The 17,910-nt window shown below is 39.6% G+C and overlaps 1 protein-coding gene across 1 annotated transcript in view; it reads right to left on the reverse strand.

Moving 5' to 3' along the window:
• The window catches only part of LOC101485326 (solute carrier organic anion transporter family member 1C1), a 41,881-nt gene extending 24,925 nt beyond the window's left edge, over positions 1–16,956 (reverse strand). Inside the window, exons 1-3 of the mRNA XM_004543825.3 lie at positions 16,389–16,956; positions 12,484–12,652; positions 2,814–2,955 (exon numbers count right to left, since the gene is read on the reverse strand). Coding sequence (XP_004543882.3) covers positions 2,814–2,955; positions 12,484–12,579 — 238 coding nt within the window. The 5' untranslated portion in view covers positions 12,580–12,652; positions 16,389–16,956. The remainder of the gene's footprint in view (positions 1–2,813; positions 2,956–12,483; positions 12,653–16,388) is intronic.
• Positions 16,957–17,910: the final 954 nt, after the last annotated feature.

Here is a 17,910-nt window from a genome sequence, read left to right on the forward strand (position 1 = left end):
TGATATACTGTTTCAAAGTACATCTGTGACTTTTCCTAGTAGTAACTCTGAGCTTGTAAAACAAGTAGGGTTGCCAACTCCCTGAAAAATAAATAAGGGACACCTCGTGGCCAGGGCCGGGCAACCCAGTTGTCTTCACCCTTCCCAGTGTGGTAGCTCTTTTTTTGTGTGTGTGAAATTATTTTTTAACCATTTGACTTGAATTTGATTTAAGCAGATGCATATTCTTTGTGATATGACCATATGGGAAACAAATGATCATTTAGCCATTTATTTTTAGCTCAAAATGACAACATTAACACAGTAAAACAGGTCTCTTTCTTAAACAGAAGCCTGTCATGCTTAACTTTTGAGAATATAAGTAAATATTTCTTTAAAAGAACTCTGTCCTGCTTAACTTAAAATTATATAAATTAATAGAAAGCAATAGAACGAAAAATATTCTTGTAACAGTGCACATATAGTGCATTTAGTACAATTGGCTTCAGCTGAGGTATTATTTCAGCTTTTCTAATGCTAATCAGCTGCTCCTGTTTGTAAACCCGCTTGTTCCCATGATTACGCACCTTAACTCATCATCATTATTCATCTATGTATTACTTTTATGTATTAGTCATCTATTTGTTGTAATCATCCATCCTTGCAGTTGTTTATTACACAAAATAAATTATATTATCACAGTTCTGGCCACATAGCGCTGATATTCACCGCACATGCCCATATTAACCTTAACCAGAGGGTTTAAACAACAAACCAGTGTTTACATACCATATCTGCTTCTGCCGTGGCCTGGTGGACAAAAAATTGGTTAAGGGTTCCCCGAGCTTTCACGCCCCTCATGTTCTTCTTGTGCCCACCATTAGAAGCATGCCTATGGAAAAAGTGCGCCGGCACACAGTGCAGTGCGCTTTATAGGTGTTATCGTGCACTTTCCCAGCCAGGTGTTTTCCTTTTCCCAGTCCTCCCTGTACTTTTGCAGCCTTTTTTTTCTTTCTCTGAGCGAACAAACATTGCTGCTCTAACGCTGGGCTCACACTGTGCGATTTTTGGCCCATTTTGAGCCGATTTTTGAGTCGTGCGACCGATTTGGTGATCGGCCCGATTTTGGCCTTCATCGTGCATCGTGTAGTATACATGGGGTAACGAGAAGCGATTAACACCTCACGACCAGCTCCCGATCATCAATCGCTCGTGAGGGTGTCACCACAGCCGCTCACACTGCTCATGCGCAAACACGTAAACATCGGTGAAAAAGACGGCGCAGCACGGCTGTGCAGCGTGTGATCTGGACACAAGTGATGGAGGCACTTGTAGAACTTTGGAAAGCTCATCCGAGCCTTTTCGATGTGGCATCACAAAATTATCACGACCACAACAACCGTGAAAATAGTTGGATTTACACTGCTGCTCAATCACAGCTGCCTGATCATGTTTTTCATTAGCAATTTAGCAAAGTTGATGGTGGTGTGTCTGTGTGAGTGAAAGACAGAGAGAGCGAGCGACAGATTTTCTGTTATAACCTTCATGTTATGGAGGCACAGTGTGAGCACTCAGGTCGCATCAGAGCATCGGGCCGTATAGTGTGAGACCCTGCATCGTGACCTGCAAACTTCTAATCCCTGCGAGTCAATCGTGCAGTTTGAGCAAGAGCTGAATAACGTGACTGAAAAAAATCGCAGTGTCTGCCCAGCTTTAGGTGTACTGTCATCCGAGACTTGCACCGCAGTGTCGGCGTTTGTTTCCCTGTTGGCCATGCTTGTTGTTGTGGTCATCTGTTGTCTTCCGGTATTTTCTCCGTAAGCGACCTTTCCTCGACCAATGAGATAATCTGAATTGTCATACTCGAATTGTCATAAGTGTGCTGTCAGCTCATTGGTCACAAAGCAGGAGAGGGGCTGGGAATTATGTTTTCAAACAAAGCGTTAATTCCATTAACATTTATAGACTACTTTTGATTCTCACTGTATTACGGGACAAAGTGCGTCCCTTATTAGCTCAATACGGGACGTGTACTTTTGTTTCTAAATACGGGACGATTCCGTTTTTTAAGGGACGGTTGGCAACCCTAAAAACAAGTCAAGCTAAAATTCAAATGGAAGAAATGTGATTTAAGTGACTGAACTTTGTCTTCCTCTCACCCCTGACTAGTCATGTTAGATAGCTACCCCTCCCTGAGCCTTCCAGAAGTTTCTTCCAGTAAAAAGGGAGGAAGCCCCCAGCAGCATAAGCCTATTACAGTGTAACTAAGGAAAGATTCAGGGTCCAGCCCTATCTATATCCTTTAACAAAAAGGAAAGTTTTGATCCTACTCTGGGAGAAATATGAGCTATCTTTCTAGTCCCTGCCAGTACTCTGATGTGACCTGACTCTCATGTCTTGTTAAATAGCATTTAGGAAATCAATTGAATGCATATGATTTATGTTGGAGTTCCATCCCAGCTGATTTTATATTGTGTGAAGGGTCAGTGTTTTTGTAGCCCATTAACAAGTGCACTAAACAAATATTGCATAACAACATCTTTCAAATTTTAGAATGTGGCTTTCCATAGCTTAAAAACAGCTAGGACCTCAGCTTATGTCCTTGCTCAACATTATGACTCATCATCTACGCACACAGACACACAAACACGCAAACACACCCCTCTGTCCTCTTCTGGGAACTCTGATGAATCTTTTATCTGAAGCTTGAATATCTTGATGACCCATTCATATTTTCACCCCAAAGACAGAACGGGAGAAGCGAGGGGAGCCCATGACACAGAGGCTACAAATAGAACAACAAAATAACAGCAGTCACAGGCAGGCCTACTCACCTATCTCGAAGCTCCCGTCAATGACACCTATTAGGTAACTAGGGATGTCAAAGCGCCTCTCGAGCTGGGTTATTGTGCTCTTCATGTAGCTCCCCGACAGAGCCTTTGCGAAGTAGGCAAAGGACAATGCCACCAGAAACATCTAAAAAACAGAAAGACACACACAAACGCATTGATATGCATGAAACTCCAACAGGAGAAAACACACTGTTTTAACATAATCATCCTCCATAATATACTTGATTATGTAATGCTTCTGTTTGTGTCTACCCACAAAAGACGGAAATGAAATGCTTATGTCACCACTGTGGCTTCTACAATGCACGGACGCGCCACATTCAACTTCGTCAACTCATCCAAAAATCACTAATAATTAACATTTGCCAGCGTCACAAGAATAACAAGGATTTTGATGAGGGAAGGGGATAGAGCGCGAAGCAATGAAGTGCAAATAAGATTCTATGAACTGTGAACAACAGCGAGATGAAACAAACCTTTGAGTGTTGACAGATGAATGGACAACTTTGTTATACAGTACGTGACATGTTTCACTTGCTGTTATAAAAATACTAAATTCAATTAAATTCAACATATTTTTTAATTCAGTTTGTATAGTAGCAGTTTACAAGGTAAAGACTGTGCAACACTAAAGGGAGAACATGACCTGTAACTTACTGTAAATCCCTTATAAGAAAGCCCTGTGCAATCGTGGGGAGAAAAAACTCCCTTTTAACAGGAAGAACCAGGCGCAGGGAGTCACCACTGAGGTCAGCACTTGTTATAGACTTATCTCTAGTGCTGCAGCAAGCACTTCCAAAAACAAGTCCAGAGTAGTTATGTGCTAAGTAGAGCCAGCTCCAATCTCCAAGAAAAAAAAAAGGGGGGGGGCCCATGACGTCTATGAAAAAATTTAATCATTTAGGCATCATTGAATTAAGTCGAAACCAACACTTTAACAGGCTGCTCTGTAGCATTCTGGAGTGGTAGATTGCACTCAGACAAAGAGACACAGTCAGTAAAGTTTGTAAAAACATCCCTGTGTCATGGCCCTAGGGTTTTGTGTTGTTTTGGAGTGCCTGATTCCTAGTTAAACTGTTTGTAGCTCCGTTTCTCTTTTATTGTTCTTCTAGTGTTTGGAGTTTTGATTTTCTGCCTGTTGATGTTTTTTTTTATTTCTGTTTTAGTTTCTTTATTATTCTACTATTGAGCTTTGTTTCTTGTGATGTTATTGAGTCTGATTCTCTTTATTGTTATCTGACCAGTTAACCTTTGTGGTTTTATGTTTGGATTGCTGTTAAATTTTATTGTTGTTCAATGTTACTTTAGGGGTTTGCATTTGTGTCTGTGTGTGAGTGAGTGTTTTTTTTGGTCTTTATTAATAGACTCCTCTGTTTCCTTGTTTTCCTTTCCCTCCATTATGTCAGTGCCTGTCTTTTCTCCCCCCTGAATTAGTTAATTCACGTTTACCACTTGATTTCTCATTTTTCAGCATCTCCATGTCGCTTATTTTACATTTTCTGTTTTTTTGATAGTCACTTTTCTCTCTTGCTTTAGTTTTTGGTTCGGTTTGCACCTTTAGCTCCTTCGCTAACCTGTCTCTAATCTCTAGTCAGCCCTCTGCCTGTCTATCCCATACTTGTCCCAATTCAGGGGATGCATCCTTCGATAACTGTGAAGGCTGGAAGTCACATTGTGAAATTAGCTGGTCTAGCCTATAGGACACACTCCTTGGTGTAATTAGGCACTATAAAAATAATTTAATTAATATATCAATCAATCAATAAATTAATTAATTTGGTGCTATATAAATAAAACTATATAACTAAAAATGAATTGGCTTGTGCAGTTTGTTGAGTTACACCGTAGTCACACCATCAAATGAATCCCAGCTGTAACGTTATAACAGTGCCTCACTATCACTGAAATTTGCATGCATTCACACAAACACCTTATGAGAACCCATCGATTTGTTAGAAGATGTAATTACAGTAATCGGTGTACATTTATAACAATACCCTTAGAACCTTAAAGCTCAAAAAACGACTGACTATACCTTTAAAGTGTTAAAGAAATAAGAGAAGAGAAAATCACCACATCAACCCCACATCAATTTCACTTAAAGACCAAATCTTAAATTCTGCAGTACTAAAACTGTTGCACTGTGGCTGCAGGTGTAATGAAGGAAATCAGAATCTCAAACGTATTTCTTTCATCCTAAAATGTGATTTGAATTGATTCTTTCACCATGACGTCAACAAATACAAAATGACCCTTAAAAGAAAGATTGAGGAAATCGAAGGAGTGTTGTGTTTGAGCAGCAGGGAAATCCCCTCTTCAATACCTGGCCAAAATTCTACAACAAAAGCCAGGAGGGGAGCATCTGCAACATACAGCTTTAGATTGGTGACAATTCATGAAGGATGGGAAACTATAAGTTCAATACAATATCTGCTCAATATTAATGGTAATAATGTTCATACAAAGGAGGAACACTGTGGTAATGTGTGAGCCGGTAAACCACAGCGCAGGAAAATGTTAATACATTTTGGCTTTCTATAAGTGGAGGTAAATAATTCATTAAACAGATGAACAAATCAGAGATTCTGAATATATTAACTGATAAGTGGTGCTGGTAGAGCTGCTATATGAAGAACCTTCAACCTGAGATTGTACTGTTTCTGAATATCAGCAAGGTGTCAGTTGCTGTGTCACTTCCTGAAGATCATCATAACTGCCCGTGTATTATACTGCTCACACTTGACACATGATATTTTCTTGTGATCCTCTAAAGACCTCAAACGATTTCAATTAAAAAAGAAAAACATTCAAAATCAAACTGCACGTCCTCTGCCTTATGCATTATAATAGCTGGATGTTTCAGGATATATAGTGGAATATTTGAACTCTGGGATTTAGTGTTTTATAGGCTGATTACATAATTAACATCATTATAAAAAAAAACATTTGTTAAGAGAACACAAAATAAACTTCATACTTGAAATGTCTTTTACTCTTTTTCTAGTGACTTTGTGATGTAGTCTCCTGTACATTTAATGAAGGAATGGATAACGTAGAGCTGTTCCAGTCACTAGATGTGTTTTAAAAGATTCACATGAAATGGATGATGGAGTTTAATCTATAGGTAAATGTTTCTCCCTGCACATCCATGGGAGCAAATCCCCCTATGGTATTTATTCTCTGTCTCCTGTAATCTCATTTCTAATTAAGCGCAAAGAGATGTAATGTGCACTGTGCACACGACTTATTTCCCTCCTCTCTACAGTGTTTGCACTCGATGTACTGTAAACAAAGCTACTAATTATCCTGCCTGTGAGGTTCCCGATTTTAATGATTTATTATTGTCTTTTGAGGCAGTAGGTATAATATTGTGTCTAAAAGAAACATAATTATCTGTCATAAAACAATGGCAAAAAGAGCTCAAATCATTTTTGCTTTAATTCTCCTTGATCGTTTCTTTCACAGAAACCGGCACACAAACCTTGTGTTTACAACCTTCATTTTGTGCTTTATGAGCCATTTCACTAGCTGGGCCCACGTCCTCATTTTAGGTTTGACAGCGTTTTAGTAAGTAAAGGTGAATGCTTGGACATGAATTGAGCTGCGGTTTGAGGAAGGCCTCAGAGGGGACTGGTGACGGCTCCCGGGCCGGGCAGATCCCCATGTACTAAATAGAAATAAAGAAGTTAAAGAATTCAGAATAAGGTGGGAGGGAGGGTGGGGCACGTAAACTAGAATGATCAGCTTGCAGTACTGTGGGAACCTGACAACCGGAAGGAGCGTGTGGTCCCGCTCCTGAAATTCCAATACATAATCTCCAATTAAGGTGGACCTGCTGTCCTGTTCCATAACCCAAGTGTGCCTGAGCATCAGGGCCCAAACTCCAGCAATTACAGGTCCTGACACAGCAAAGCAGCCCCAGACCATCACAGAACCACAATGTTTGACTTTTGGTATGATGTTCTTTTTTGGAATGTTGTGTAAGTTTTATGCCAGATGTTAAGGGATGTAACACTCCCAAATAATTCTCATGTCAGTGCACGTTATATTTTTCCAAAAGTCCTGGGTATCATCAAGATGTTTGTTTTTTTTTGGCGAATGTGATACGAGCCTTTGTGTTCCTTTTAGTCAGCAGGGGTTTTCTCCTTGAACTCTCCCATAGATGCCATTTTTGCCCAGTCTCTTTCTTATTGTTGGATCGGGAACTTTAACCGAGGTAAGTGTGGCCTGTAGGTTTTTTTTTTAGGTTGGGGTCTTTTGTGATCTCCTGTATGAATTGTCATTTTACTCTTGGAGTAATTTTAGTAGGCTCGCTACTCCTGAGAAGTTTTCTCCATTTGTGGATAATGGCTGTCACTGTGCTTCACTTGAGTCCCAAAACAGTTCTCTGGGCAAACTTGTCTTGTTAATGCCAGAGGTCAGGAGAGAATGACCGGACTCCTTTGAGCAGAAATAGAGGCAACGCTAATTCAAATAACCATTTCTTACAACCAAGTTATACATAAGAGCATCTCTGACCACACAGCAGCAGAAGATAACACCAGTTGCCACTCCTATTCAATAAGAGCAGAAAACTAAGCCTACAATTCACACAGAGTCACTAAAACTGAACGGCAAGAGATTGGAAAATCTTTGCTTGAGTCTGATGAGTCTCCATTTCTACTGTGACATTCAATTGATAGGGTCATAATTTGGTGCAAACAACAAGAAAGAATGGATCCATTCTGCCTCGTATCAATAGCTGACACTGTAATGATGGATTAATGGGGTTGGGGACATTTTCTTGACACACTTCTGGCCTGGTAGTGTCAACTAAGCATTGTTTAAATGCCACAGCCTACCTGACTATTGCTCCTGACCATTTCCATCCCTTCATGGCTCCAGTGTATCACAGTGCAGGATAGCGCACCCAGTCACAAGCTCAAATCATCTGGTTTCTTAAATGTGACAATGAGTGCTCTGTGCTCAAATGGCCTCCACAGTCACCAGATCACAGAGCACCTTTGGCATGTGGCAGAATCTGCATCATGGATGTGCAGCTGACAAACCAACTGTGTGATGTTATTATGTTAAAGTGGGCTAAAATCTCAGAGGAGAATCAAGGTTTTTAGTTTCTTGGTGAATCTATGCCACAAAGAATTAAAGCTGTTCTGAAGGCAAAAGCGGGTCCAATCAAGTACTAGCAATTTACACAATCAAGTGGCCAGTGAGTATAAATATGTAAATCTAAAATTACATCTGAAGAAATGTTTGTTGATATGTTTATTTATGCACCACAGTACTCTGACGACTCACGGAGACACACAGGGGACGCCTTAACAATCCTGGCATAACATCATAAGGTTAAGGGCTAATCCTAGTTATTTAATTGTGTTAATCAGTGCCGGTTTCTAATGCCCTTAATAAGCTAGCAGAGTTAAGAAACTGCAGCTAGACGTCAGTAATGCTAATAGAGAACAATTATGCTATGATGCCTTAATGTTTTTAAGTTAATATTGTATAATCAACTTTGTCATGATTTAATGAGGACTAGAAGAAGCCTTTGCATGCCACAGATGCCGCAGAGAATTGAAACGGGACAAACAAAATGCAAATATCTGTCACAAGAGTACTACCTAAAGTTGCTTGTGCACATAAAGAAAGTACGTTCTTGAAGTTGTTTAGCAGAAAGTCCCACTTTACCAAATGAAAGTTTGGAACTTGCTGCCACATCTTAGTTCCTGTATGGACTTTTTGTCTGTTTAGAGGCCTAACTCAATCATGTGTGAAAAGACTTGTAATTGACTTTGTGATTGCTAGATGATTTAAATCCTGCAAACAGAGCTCGCAGACTCACTCTGAAAGCACCTAAATTATAATTTGATGAAGGGCTATTATGGATTTATTGCTTAGAGACAACACATTCATTTAATATCCTATATGTCCTTTTCTTGTGTACTTTGCTATTACTTGATGTTTTATAACAAATCTGATTTGAGGTCACAGATTGGCCTTTTTGACCATTTAGTAGTCGCTTTATTGGAAACAGTTGTTGTAAAACTACATCAACAAATTAGACAGATGGAAGTAACTCTGAGTATATTTAACATGATATGTTAAGATAATAATGAGTTTAAGACTGTGACTAATAATATGTCTTATGTCAGCACCTATCCTTAGAAGCAGGATAGACTGAGGGACCCCATCAATGTGAGGTGAGATCATGCCGGCCAGTGCTAGCTGTAGAGCATTAACACCAGTAGGTCATGACATGACATTTAATGGTGGGGATGAAGCAAGCATGCATACACATTTTTTTCCCACCAAGTGAAGGCTCCTTGCCACCAATCAGCAGTGACACTTAGAGGGAATTAAGCCTCTGTGTCACACATGACTGTTTCTCATCTAAGTCGCATTTAAATCAGTTGGAGTCAGTGCACTGTGTCTATGTTAGTTCAAGCTCACACCAAATATCACTTTTATTGAGACACAAGTTGACTTTACTGCAGTCATAAAGTTCTTCATTTATGTTCAGTAACAGCAAAAATCAAAGTGTTTGTATTTTGGTGAGTGGCAAAATCTCCTGGAGATGTATTTATAAAAAGTAGTCTCTATGCACCTCTGCATTTTTCCAGGTAACTCATGGGTTTACCCATTCTCTTTAATGTGGTACCAGCGTAGAGCTCATTGAAGTTGAGCCAGATGTCTGATGCATGTCAACTCTTAGCATAATTCATATTTTTTTGAATTATTTGGTACAGTTATTCAGCATGCTTTTCAGAATTAAAGTAGGATTGTAAAAGAAATGTTCTTAAATGAAATTGATCAGCAAGTTAAACTGCATTGTTACACAACCAGTAAATTATGTAATGTGTGAAAACACCCAATGACACAACATCTCTCTAAAAGAAGTAGCCAAAGAACCGTAATACACCTCATTCTGTTACAGATAATACTGACAATGAAGGTAATTGCTTGTATAATAAAAAGTACAATAGGCACTCAAAAGACCTAGTCATCAGGAACTGATTATTCCTTCGTGAGTAAGACATCCTAACAATTTAACAAAAGTATAAACGTGGTAACGGACTACTTTTCTTTCTGAATAACATCCTGCTTGCTTTGGGATTTTTCAACAATGGCAAGCATTGTGACCTCCAAACCAGTGTTCCACCAAGTGGCAAATAAGCAGTGGCCTCGACATGATTAGAAATCACTAAAAAGACATTCACATTAAGTCTGTGTGAAAGTTGAAGCAAAAGCTTCCTCGTGACCTGTGACCTGCTTTTGTTCTTGGCTCATTTGATATCATCCACCTAATAAAGAATAAAATAATTAACTATACACGATTAGAAAGTAAGAATGATTTAGAAGTAACAAAAAACTGAGGCGTTATGACACCAAAGTTTGAGACTCCGGTGGATTTAACAAAAAGCAGAGAATAACACTGAGCACCTGATCGGAGTTGAAACGGGCTGTGCCATGTCCCACCCTGCCGGTCAGGGAACCAAACAATTCTGAGAAGAAGTAAGTCTGTCCTGCCACTGCAGTCTGTATTATGATAAGCTGCTTGAACACCATTGTCTCACATCACTTTCAAGTGGGGAAAAAGAAACAACGCTGTCTGATCTAATTTAAGGTTTTATAACTTTCATGTTGTTGGCAGAGACATGCTTTGAGCAAATTGGAAGTTTTTCTTATGTTATATAAACGCTTAAGTCAGGAGAAGGGAAAGACTGAGATGGAAAGCCTGAGGTGGTCATTATGCGACAATATGAGATTTGCATCTTGCTCTGTGCTATTTTTGTTAATTTCACCTCAACAAAATTTGAATAACCATTATTACATTTTTACTGTAGCAACAACAAGACACGGGAGGGAGATTACTGTAAAAAAAAAAAATCATTTAAAAAATCACTACCCTGAGAATGCTTGATTTGAGCGTCTTTATCCTTGGATGACTTTTACTGCTCAACAACAACAAAAAATCAGGAGTGTTTAGTGTTTGTAGACAATATTGTTAAGATGAATAATTGCTATTAGGTGGCTGATTTTACATGTTTTGTGAGGAAAAGAAAGAAGAAAGCACTGCAAAGATTGGAAAATTGTTTTGTGGTTACAAGGTGTTGTTCTGTGCTTTGAGATGATGAAACTCCTCAACAAGTGAAATCCAAGAGACGAAAAGTTTCAAACTAATACAGACAGAGATTATGGCCATGAACAGATCAACGGTGAAACTGCAGGGACAGCATATTCAGTAGAAGACAGAGATGATTCATTCATTCCCTCTGACAATTGGTTGTGCTCTTTTATTAAGAAAGAAAGGTCAAAATTTATTAAATACAGTATTCGTCATGCACACATGGAGTACGGTGTATAAGTCTTGAGCCCCAGTTCCTTTTCTTACATTTTGCTTCCAAGGACCCAGAGTTTTAGTATTCTTAAAGCTCTTGAGCATTAATCCTCCAGGCTTCCTGAAGGTCTTTCAAAGTTTTTCTTTGGACATTGTTGCTTTGTTTTACTCATTTTCAGTCCAGTCCTTGTACCTGACCATTTTCAGAGGAATGTTTTTTCTCTTTTGTTCATTAAGCCACTTAACACTGACCCGTGAATCATTCAAGTATAAAAAAGGAACCTAATGCAAAACATGAACCCGTGTTGTGTTTCTATTACATAGCTTAGCAAAGAGCTAATTTTGAATCTAGTAGAAGGCAATGGCAAAAACACATAATTTGTTCTTCTTTCGTTAGCTGAAGGTATACAAAGCTAAGTTTTGCTTTTTTTTTTTTTGCATTAACAAGGTGATTCCCAAAGGGCAGTTAGCTGAAAATGTATTCATGTGTCTGCCTGGTGCGCAGTGTGTCATTAAGAAAACTGGACAAGTGGCAGGCCTAAAACTCAAAGACTTGACACAGAACCTGAAAAGTTTCATTGAAGTTTCATCAGAAATGCTGAGATGAGGTTACACAAGAACAGGAACCAGGTTTTCTGGAGTAATAAATCCAAATTTGAAACTTTTGGTTCAAATTATTGTCAGAATACGCAGATGAGATCAGGGGAGAGAAAGGCTAGCTATAAAACACGGTGGAAGCTCTGTCATGGTTGCAACTGCATTTCAGTCAGTAGTGCTGGGGATCTTGTCAAAATTATGAACGCATAAAAGTACCATCAGATTTGGATCCACCATAAAATAACATCTGGAAAGTGTCTGATTTACCAAGGCTTTGTTTTTAAGCATGGCAAGGACCCCAAACACACTGCCAGTGCAATAAAAGCACACCTGGAGAGAAAAGCACTCAGTGGAACACTATCAGTCATGGATTGGTCTCCCAAGAACCCAGACCTTAATATTATTGAATCAGTGTGTGATCATCTCGACAGAGAATGGAATAAAAGGCAGGCAACATCCAAAGAAGAGCTTTGAATGGCCTTTTGTCTCATATACTCTGTTTCCATATTTAAAAAATGAAAGGGTACGTGCTGTACTGCACATCATTCTTGCAGGAAGAGGCTTGCTGGATTATTGGACTGCTCTAATTTAGTTATTTAGTTATTTCTGGTCTCCACACACAGACATGTCTGAAAGCGTACACAGAGAGAGCATGTGACTCCACAGCAGACACACTTACACACTCACTACATCTACAAAGAGGACATGGCAGTTTGTGTGTACCCTCAGACTGGTGCAGGGAGAGGTGCGAGGCTGTCTGGCTGCACAATCACTGCCTCCGTTCTCCTGTGTGTGTCCTTCCTCAGTTCTCTCCTCCATCCTCCACAAATGTATTTCTTCTTAGCAGAGGTCTCCCACGTATTGCAATTTCTTGGCACTGAGGCATGCAACCCTGCAAATGGATAATTCAAGCATGTGACCCACTTCTTATCCTCAGCACACAAAAAAACAGAAACATGTCTTTGGCGGCTGGCAGAGAGGAAACTAACTCATAATCCTAGAAACATAACAAAACATTAAAGACAAACAGGTTTCTGAATTTTGCTTTAGTAAGCTTAAAACTGAAATACCAAATAAAAGGTGATGACTTCTGGATTCTCAGAAGAAAAAAATACAGTTAGCTATATTAAACCACAATATGTTTTTATCTTTAAACGAAACATTCAAACATATCAAACTACACACCCTGCTGTATTATATGGGTAGTAACAGACCACAAGACAGAATACAATGAAGCATAAACTCAGCTATGAGGCATGTTAAGACTGTAATCTTATGTCTAAGAACTTCAGTGCACTGAAATGATATCATATCAGAGGTAATTTGATTTCCTAGAAGATAAACAGTTGCTTCTGGGGGCCAAAAATGCATTCTGTCGGTGTGGGAAGGTTTTCTATAAACTTGGAGAAAATGCGTCTGAAATAAGCTGAAAGAACAATGATGACTAATGATAGATGATGATAACCGCCACGTGCCCGCCACTAAACTGCTGATCTAGGTTTACTCCGGCTTGCCTCTACTGTCAGTAACCTGCCCATCAAGTGGCCACACTGTGGCCTGAGGAAAGTAAGTATTTGCCTTAATTTATCCACTGAGACTTTAAAGTACTTATACTAGATGATAGATGATATTAGAGCTTGACCAATGTTGGATTTATAAAACTGATGCTGATATTTGGTTTAAAAAATCCAATATTCTCTGTATTTACTCACTTACGTGTTGCCTAACTGCATTCGCATCTGCTGAAGGTATGTATTTAAACAGGGAAATTGCAGAGTTCTGTAGAGGACACACTATGCTGTGTCAACACAAGTAACACGGTTGAAGGGCGTTTGCCTCGTCCATTCTTCACTTTAAAAATTTCATTTCTAAACACCAATACAAATAGCCAATACTGGTGAATAAAGTGGTCAGGCTCTAACTGTTATTTATTAAAGTAGTTAGTTGTTATTTTGTATTTAATGCCACATAATCCAAAAGTTCAGAACTTAAAAGAAAAAAATAAAACGTCCCTGAGATCTCCTTTTAGATACATCAGAGCAGAGTCAACATGCTGCTGTTGAATACTTCACAGTACAATCCACACACTTAACCTCATCATTTTTAGCAAGCATAGTAAAATACACACAGTACATGTACCGTTATCGCCAGTCTTGTTAGGGATTTTCCATAACAAACCTATCCAGGCACTGCTGGAGCGCCAGGTCATTGCGTGTAGTGTCGCGCAGAATAGAACTACACTGATATGAGCATCATCTGTGTGAGTAAAACCAAAAAACAGAATCGGTTTCCCATAATATACTCATGCTTGTGCTAACCATTCGGGTGTTTTATAGCTCTATGCAAAGATTTTTATGTCCCAGTTTTTACAATAAATCTAAAGACAGAGCCCTCTTTGTCTAAATCTGTTTTTTTTTCTTTTTATTTGTCTCATTTGTCTCACTGGCTGATGACAAATCAACACTTTGTGAAAACAGCTGATTCACTGTAAAAGCCCCACAGTGGTGGTGTTTTTTTCTTAATAAGTCTATAACTTTTGACGGCAGCATTTTATAATGTTGTTCATTCTTGTACATTTTTATATGAAGCTGTGAGTGTAAATCAGGAATGAAAGGTGTTTTTAGATTCTGGTGAATCAAAAAAGAGTTTTTTAAAAAGCTGTCGTCTGCAGGCAATGCCTTGCATGGCAAACTAGAATACTATGGTTGTTCTTCGTGAGTATACTGAAAACAAAAAGGCAATTCTAAAGGTGGAGAAATAAAATAACGGATGCTGTGTTTATCCTTTCCTTTTAAATCTCTTTCACTGGTCCCTCTCTGACCCTTTTCTCTGCCCGTGTATGAATTCTTTATCTCTAGCTCCTCGCATTTGTCTTGCTTATTTCACGTTTTGCCTTCTCCTCCCTCCTCAGTCCATTTCAGCAGTCATGTGAAACAGTGAATGTAATTGCTCCAGGGAAGCGAGCTGACAATCGCTTTGCAGAAAATAACACAAACTCATTGCTCTTAGCATTTATGTCAGTGACACTGCTGTTATTACTATTACATGTAACACATTTACATTTCTCTCTGATTGGCTCTTTTATTTAGAACAGACTAAAATGAGCTGGCTTATTGCAACAGGTCTGACCTACTTTCAAGGAATTTGACCAACAGTAGATGACTGAGTTCATAAAACAGCGTCCCAAAAAAGATATACGTTAGTCAGCTGTAAGTACTCAGCTAAATAGCATTTAATCTGGCTTTATTGTGCCATATTTCATTAAATTACCTAAACAGAATCACTGCTGAAGGAGGATGACTTCAGCTTCTGAATCTCTGGGTTAATAGGCTGGCTTGTAAGTCAGCATTGAAAGAAATGTTCAAATCACATACAAATATAATTCTGATACAAACAAACTGAGCTTCTAGTGAGCTTCCACTATCCACTAGACCACTGAGAGGACTTTTGCACTTCGCATACCTGTATCATTCCCGAATATACACCTGTCTACACAAACGTTTCTTTCTTTTTAAATAAAACAATATACCATGTACCATATACACCCGACACAAGCTGTGACTGACTGAATGTGCTGCCCTCTCGCTCATCAAGCCTCATTCTTTATCTGTTCCTTATTAGCATGATAGACATATGTGTCCTCATCTTGTATTCTGCATGCAAAATCTCAGCGCAGAGCAGAAATCTAAACAGAAACGAACGACTCCTTCCAGTAATCAAAGGTGCAGCTTGAAGGCAGGCAACATCGTGGGAAATTAACAATAACAAATCTGATCATGCCTTTATGATGTCCATGTCACCAGCTGGATGAGAATTGCAGTAAAGTGCATAGATGAATCACCACACTTACGGCATTTTGCTGCCTATGTAAAAATAACACTTTGTACAGGTTAAACCGTGTACAGCTTAAGATTTCAGGTAATGAAAATATTAAATGTCTGGATTATTTGGATTTAGATGTTGTGTTGGTGTTAGGAAAAGTTTGGAAATGATGGTTAAATTTGGATTATATCTCCATCATATTTGCTATAGTTTGAACACAAATTAAAGCACCCACCAGTTACCCTGCACATCTGTTTCAACAATATCCTTATAACTGCTTAGGCAGTAAATCAGGAGGATCTACTCAAATTGAAAGCTTCTAGTACCTACAGGAGGGCTTAATGTCCCCAAGCGCTATTCCTGCAATTTACGAACGTCCTTTTTGAGACATTAGTTAAGGTGGCATTTTAAAGCATTTCATAACGCAAGCAGGTCAAACTTCATCAAAGGAACATCTTTTAGTGCATGAAAAACCTCTGGCAAGTTAAAACTCAGGATCCTGCTGTAAGGCTCCTTTGTCAGGATGCCATGCAGGTACTGCAGGTGCTTTGTGAGACACACACACACACACACACATACACAATTCCCTGCACGTCTTATAGGTCACTACTGTTAACTAGTCCCGATCACTACAGGTTACATAAACTTCAATTTCTTTGATGAAACTCTAGGTTGATGTGTTTTAAAATGAATTGCTGGCATTTAGCGTGAGAATTTAATCGAATGCAGACATGTTAAAAGTCTGACTTGACTTAGCCCACAACAGCCTACAAAACAACAGCAACTGTTAAAAAACCCCAACTCACCTCAGTGTCCTGTGGAGCAGTGGTCGAGTTCCGACCGCGAGCTGCAGCCTGCAAAGTGAACAGCCTATCGGAAGCACTGGTAGACTCCCTTCAACCTGCTCCTGTCAAACTTCTCATGTGGACTGGTGATGAGCAGAAGCGCCGATTCTTACGGTGAATGCGCCGACACGAAGCCCACCTTCAGAGTTCATTTCCACCCACGGCAACTCTCGGGCACAGTGTTCCAAGTTACACAGGCGTTTTAGTCCCGTGACACAAGTCTTCACTGCGTGATGTGGGCTGTGTGTTAGTGAGATGCAGGGCGTAAGATGCGCTCAGAGAGGTCGCCCTACAACGGGTTTCCCCCCTTCCTCTTTTTCTTCGTCTTCGACTGACTGCAGACAGAGAGGCGTTGGTACGATGAGTCTACTCGGTGTCTTTCATAATATACTGCTCTCTCTCCTTCGCTTTCTCCTTTCTTTCATTCTGTCTCCTTTCCCCCTCTCTCCTCAGACAGTCTGTCCCCTCCTCCCTAATTTCTGCACAGTTCGGCGGAGCTTTATTGGAATCATGTAACCTACAGTGTCGTGCGTTTGTCAACAAGCTGTGAGCTGGTCATTCACCGGGTTCGTGTGAGAACATCACGCTTCTTCAATTTAAATATATGTTTTTCAAAGAATATTTGTCCTGAGCTTTGATTTGGTTTACAAAATTTGATAGTTGAGCCTCCGCTGTGTACATCCCCGCTCTTGGTCTCTGTGTAAGCCTTTTATAATGAACTGTATGTTTGTGTGCGCTCCTTTCATTAAAGTGACAGTATGTTTTTGCCGATTTGATCCTGTTTCTCTGCAGCTGTGCACAAAGAACAAATGTACCCATTGTCACGCCAGTGCAGATTCATAAAAGTCCCGTTTGGTTCTTCTCAACCGCTGAAATCTCGACTCTGTTCAAATTTAGAACAGGCTAGTGAAAGGAGATATATATATATATATATATATATATATATATATGAAGAAGCTACTGTTAAGCAAATTCTAATCAACCCAATACATCCACCTAGACACAAATATGAAATGCTGTCATCAAACGTTACTTTTTTCTTCTATTAGCAGAATAGTGTCCACATCATGTTGAGCCCAACAACGTGCCACTGCTGTCCCTGTGTGAAGTGTTTAGATCTTTATGCATGACAGCAGCATACACCTTAACCCCCTCGTCCTGGAGGACAGCTCAGTTTTACGTGGGTAAGTAGGAACAGGAGGTGACGGGTAGCAGATTTCCGTAGTGTTCGTGTAGCACCTGTCCTGCCAAGTTGTATCTGATTGCACTGGCGGTCACAACTGTCAGATGGTGCACATTACAAAAAGCATACAGACACGCTGGAGTGTCCTTGAATTTTCTCATTCAGTGTCTCATTCAATCTCTGTCTTCAGAACCTGCAGCTGTCTCATTAAAGTAGGTTAATGTACTGCAGACGAGGGCTCAACCTGTTGCATTAATACAATTGACTTGCAGGGTTTTGTGTGGCATCCTCATTCTCATT

The sequence above is a fragment of the Maylandia zebra genome, linkage group LG14, assembly GCF_041146795.1.
Source record: "Maylandia zebra isolate NMK-2024a linkage group LG14, Mzebra_GT3a, whole genome shotgun sequence".
NCBI lineage: Eukaryota > Metazoa > Chordata > Actinopteri > Cichliformes > Cichlidae > Maylandia > Maylandia zebra.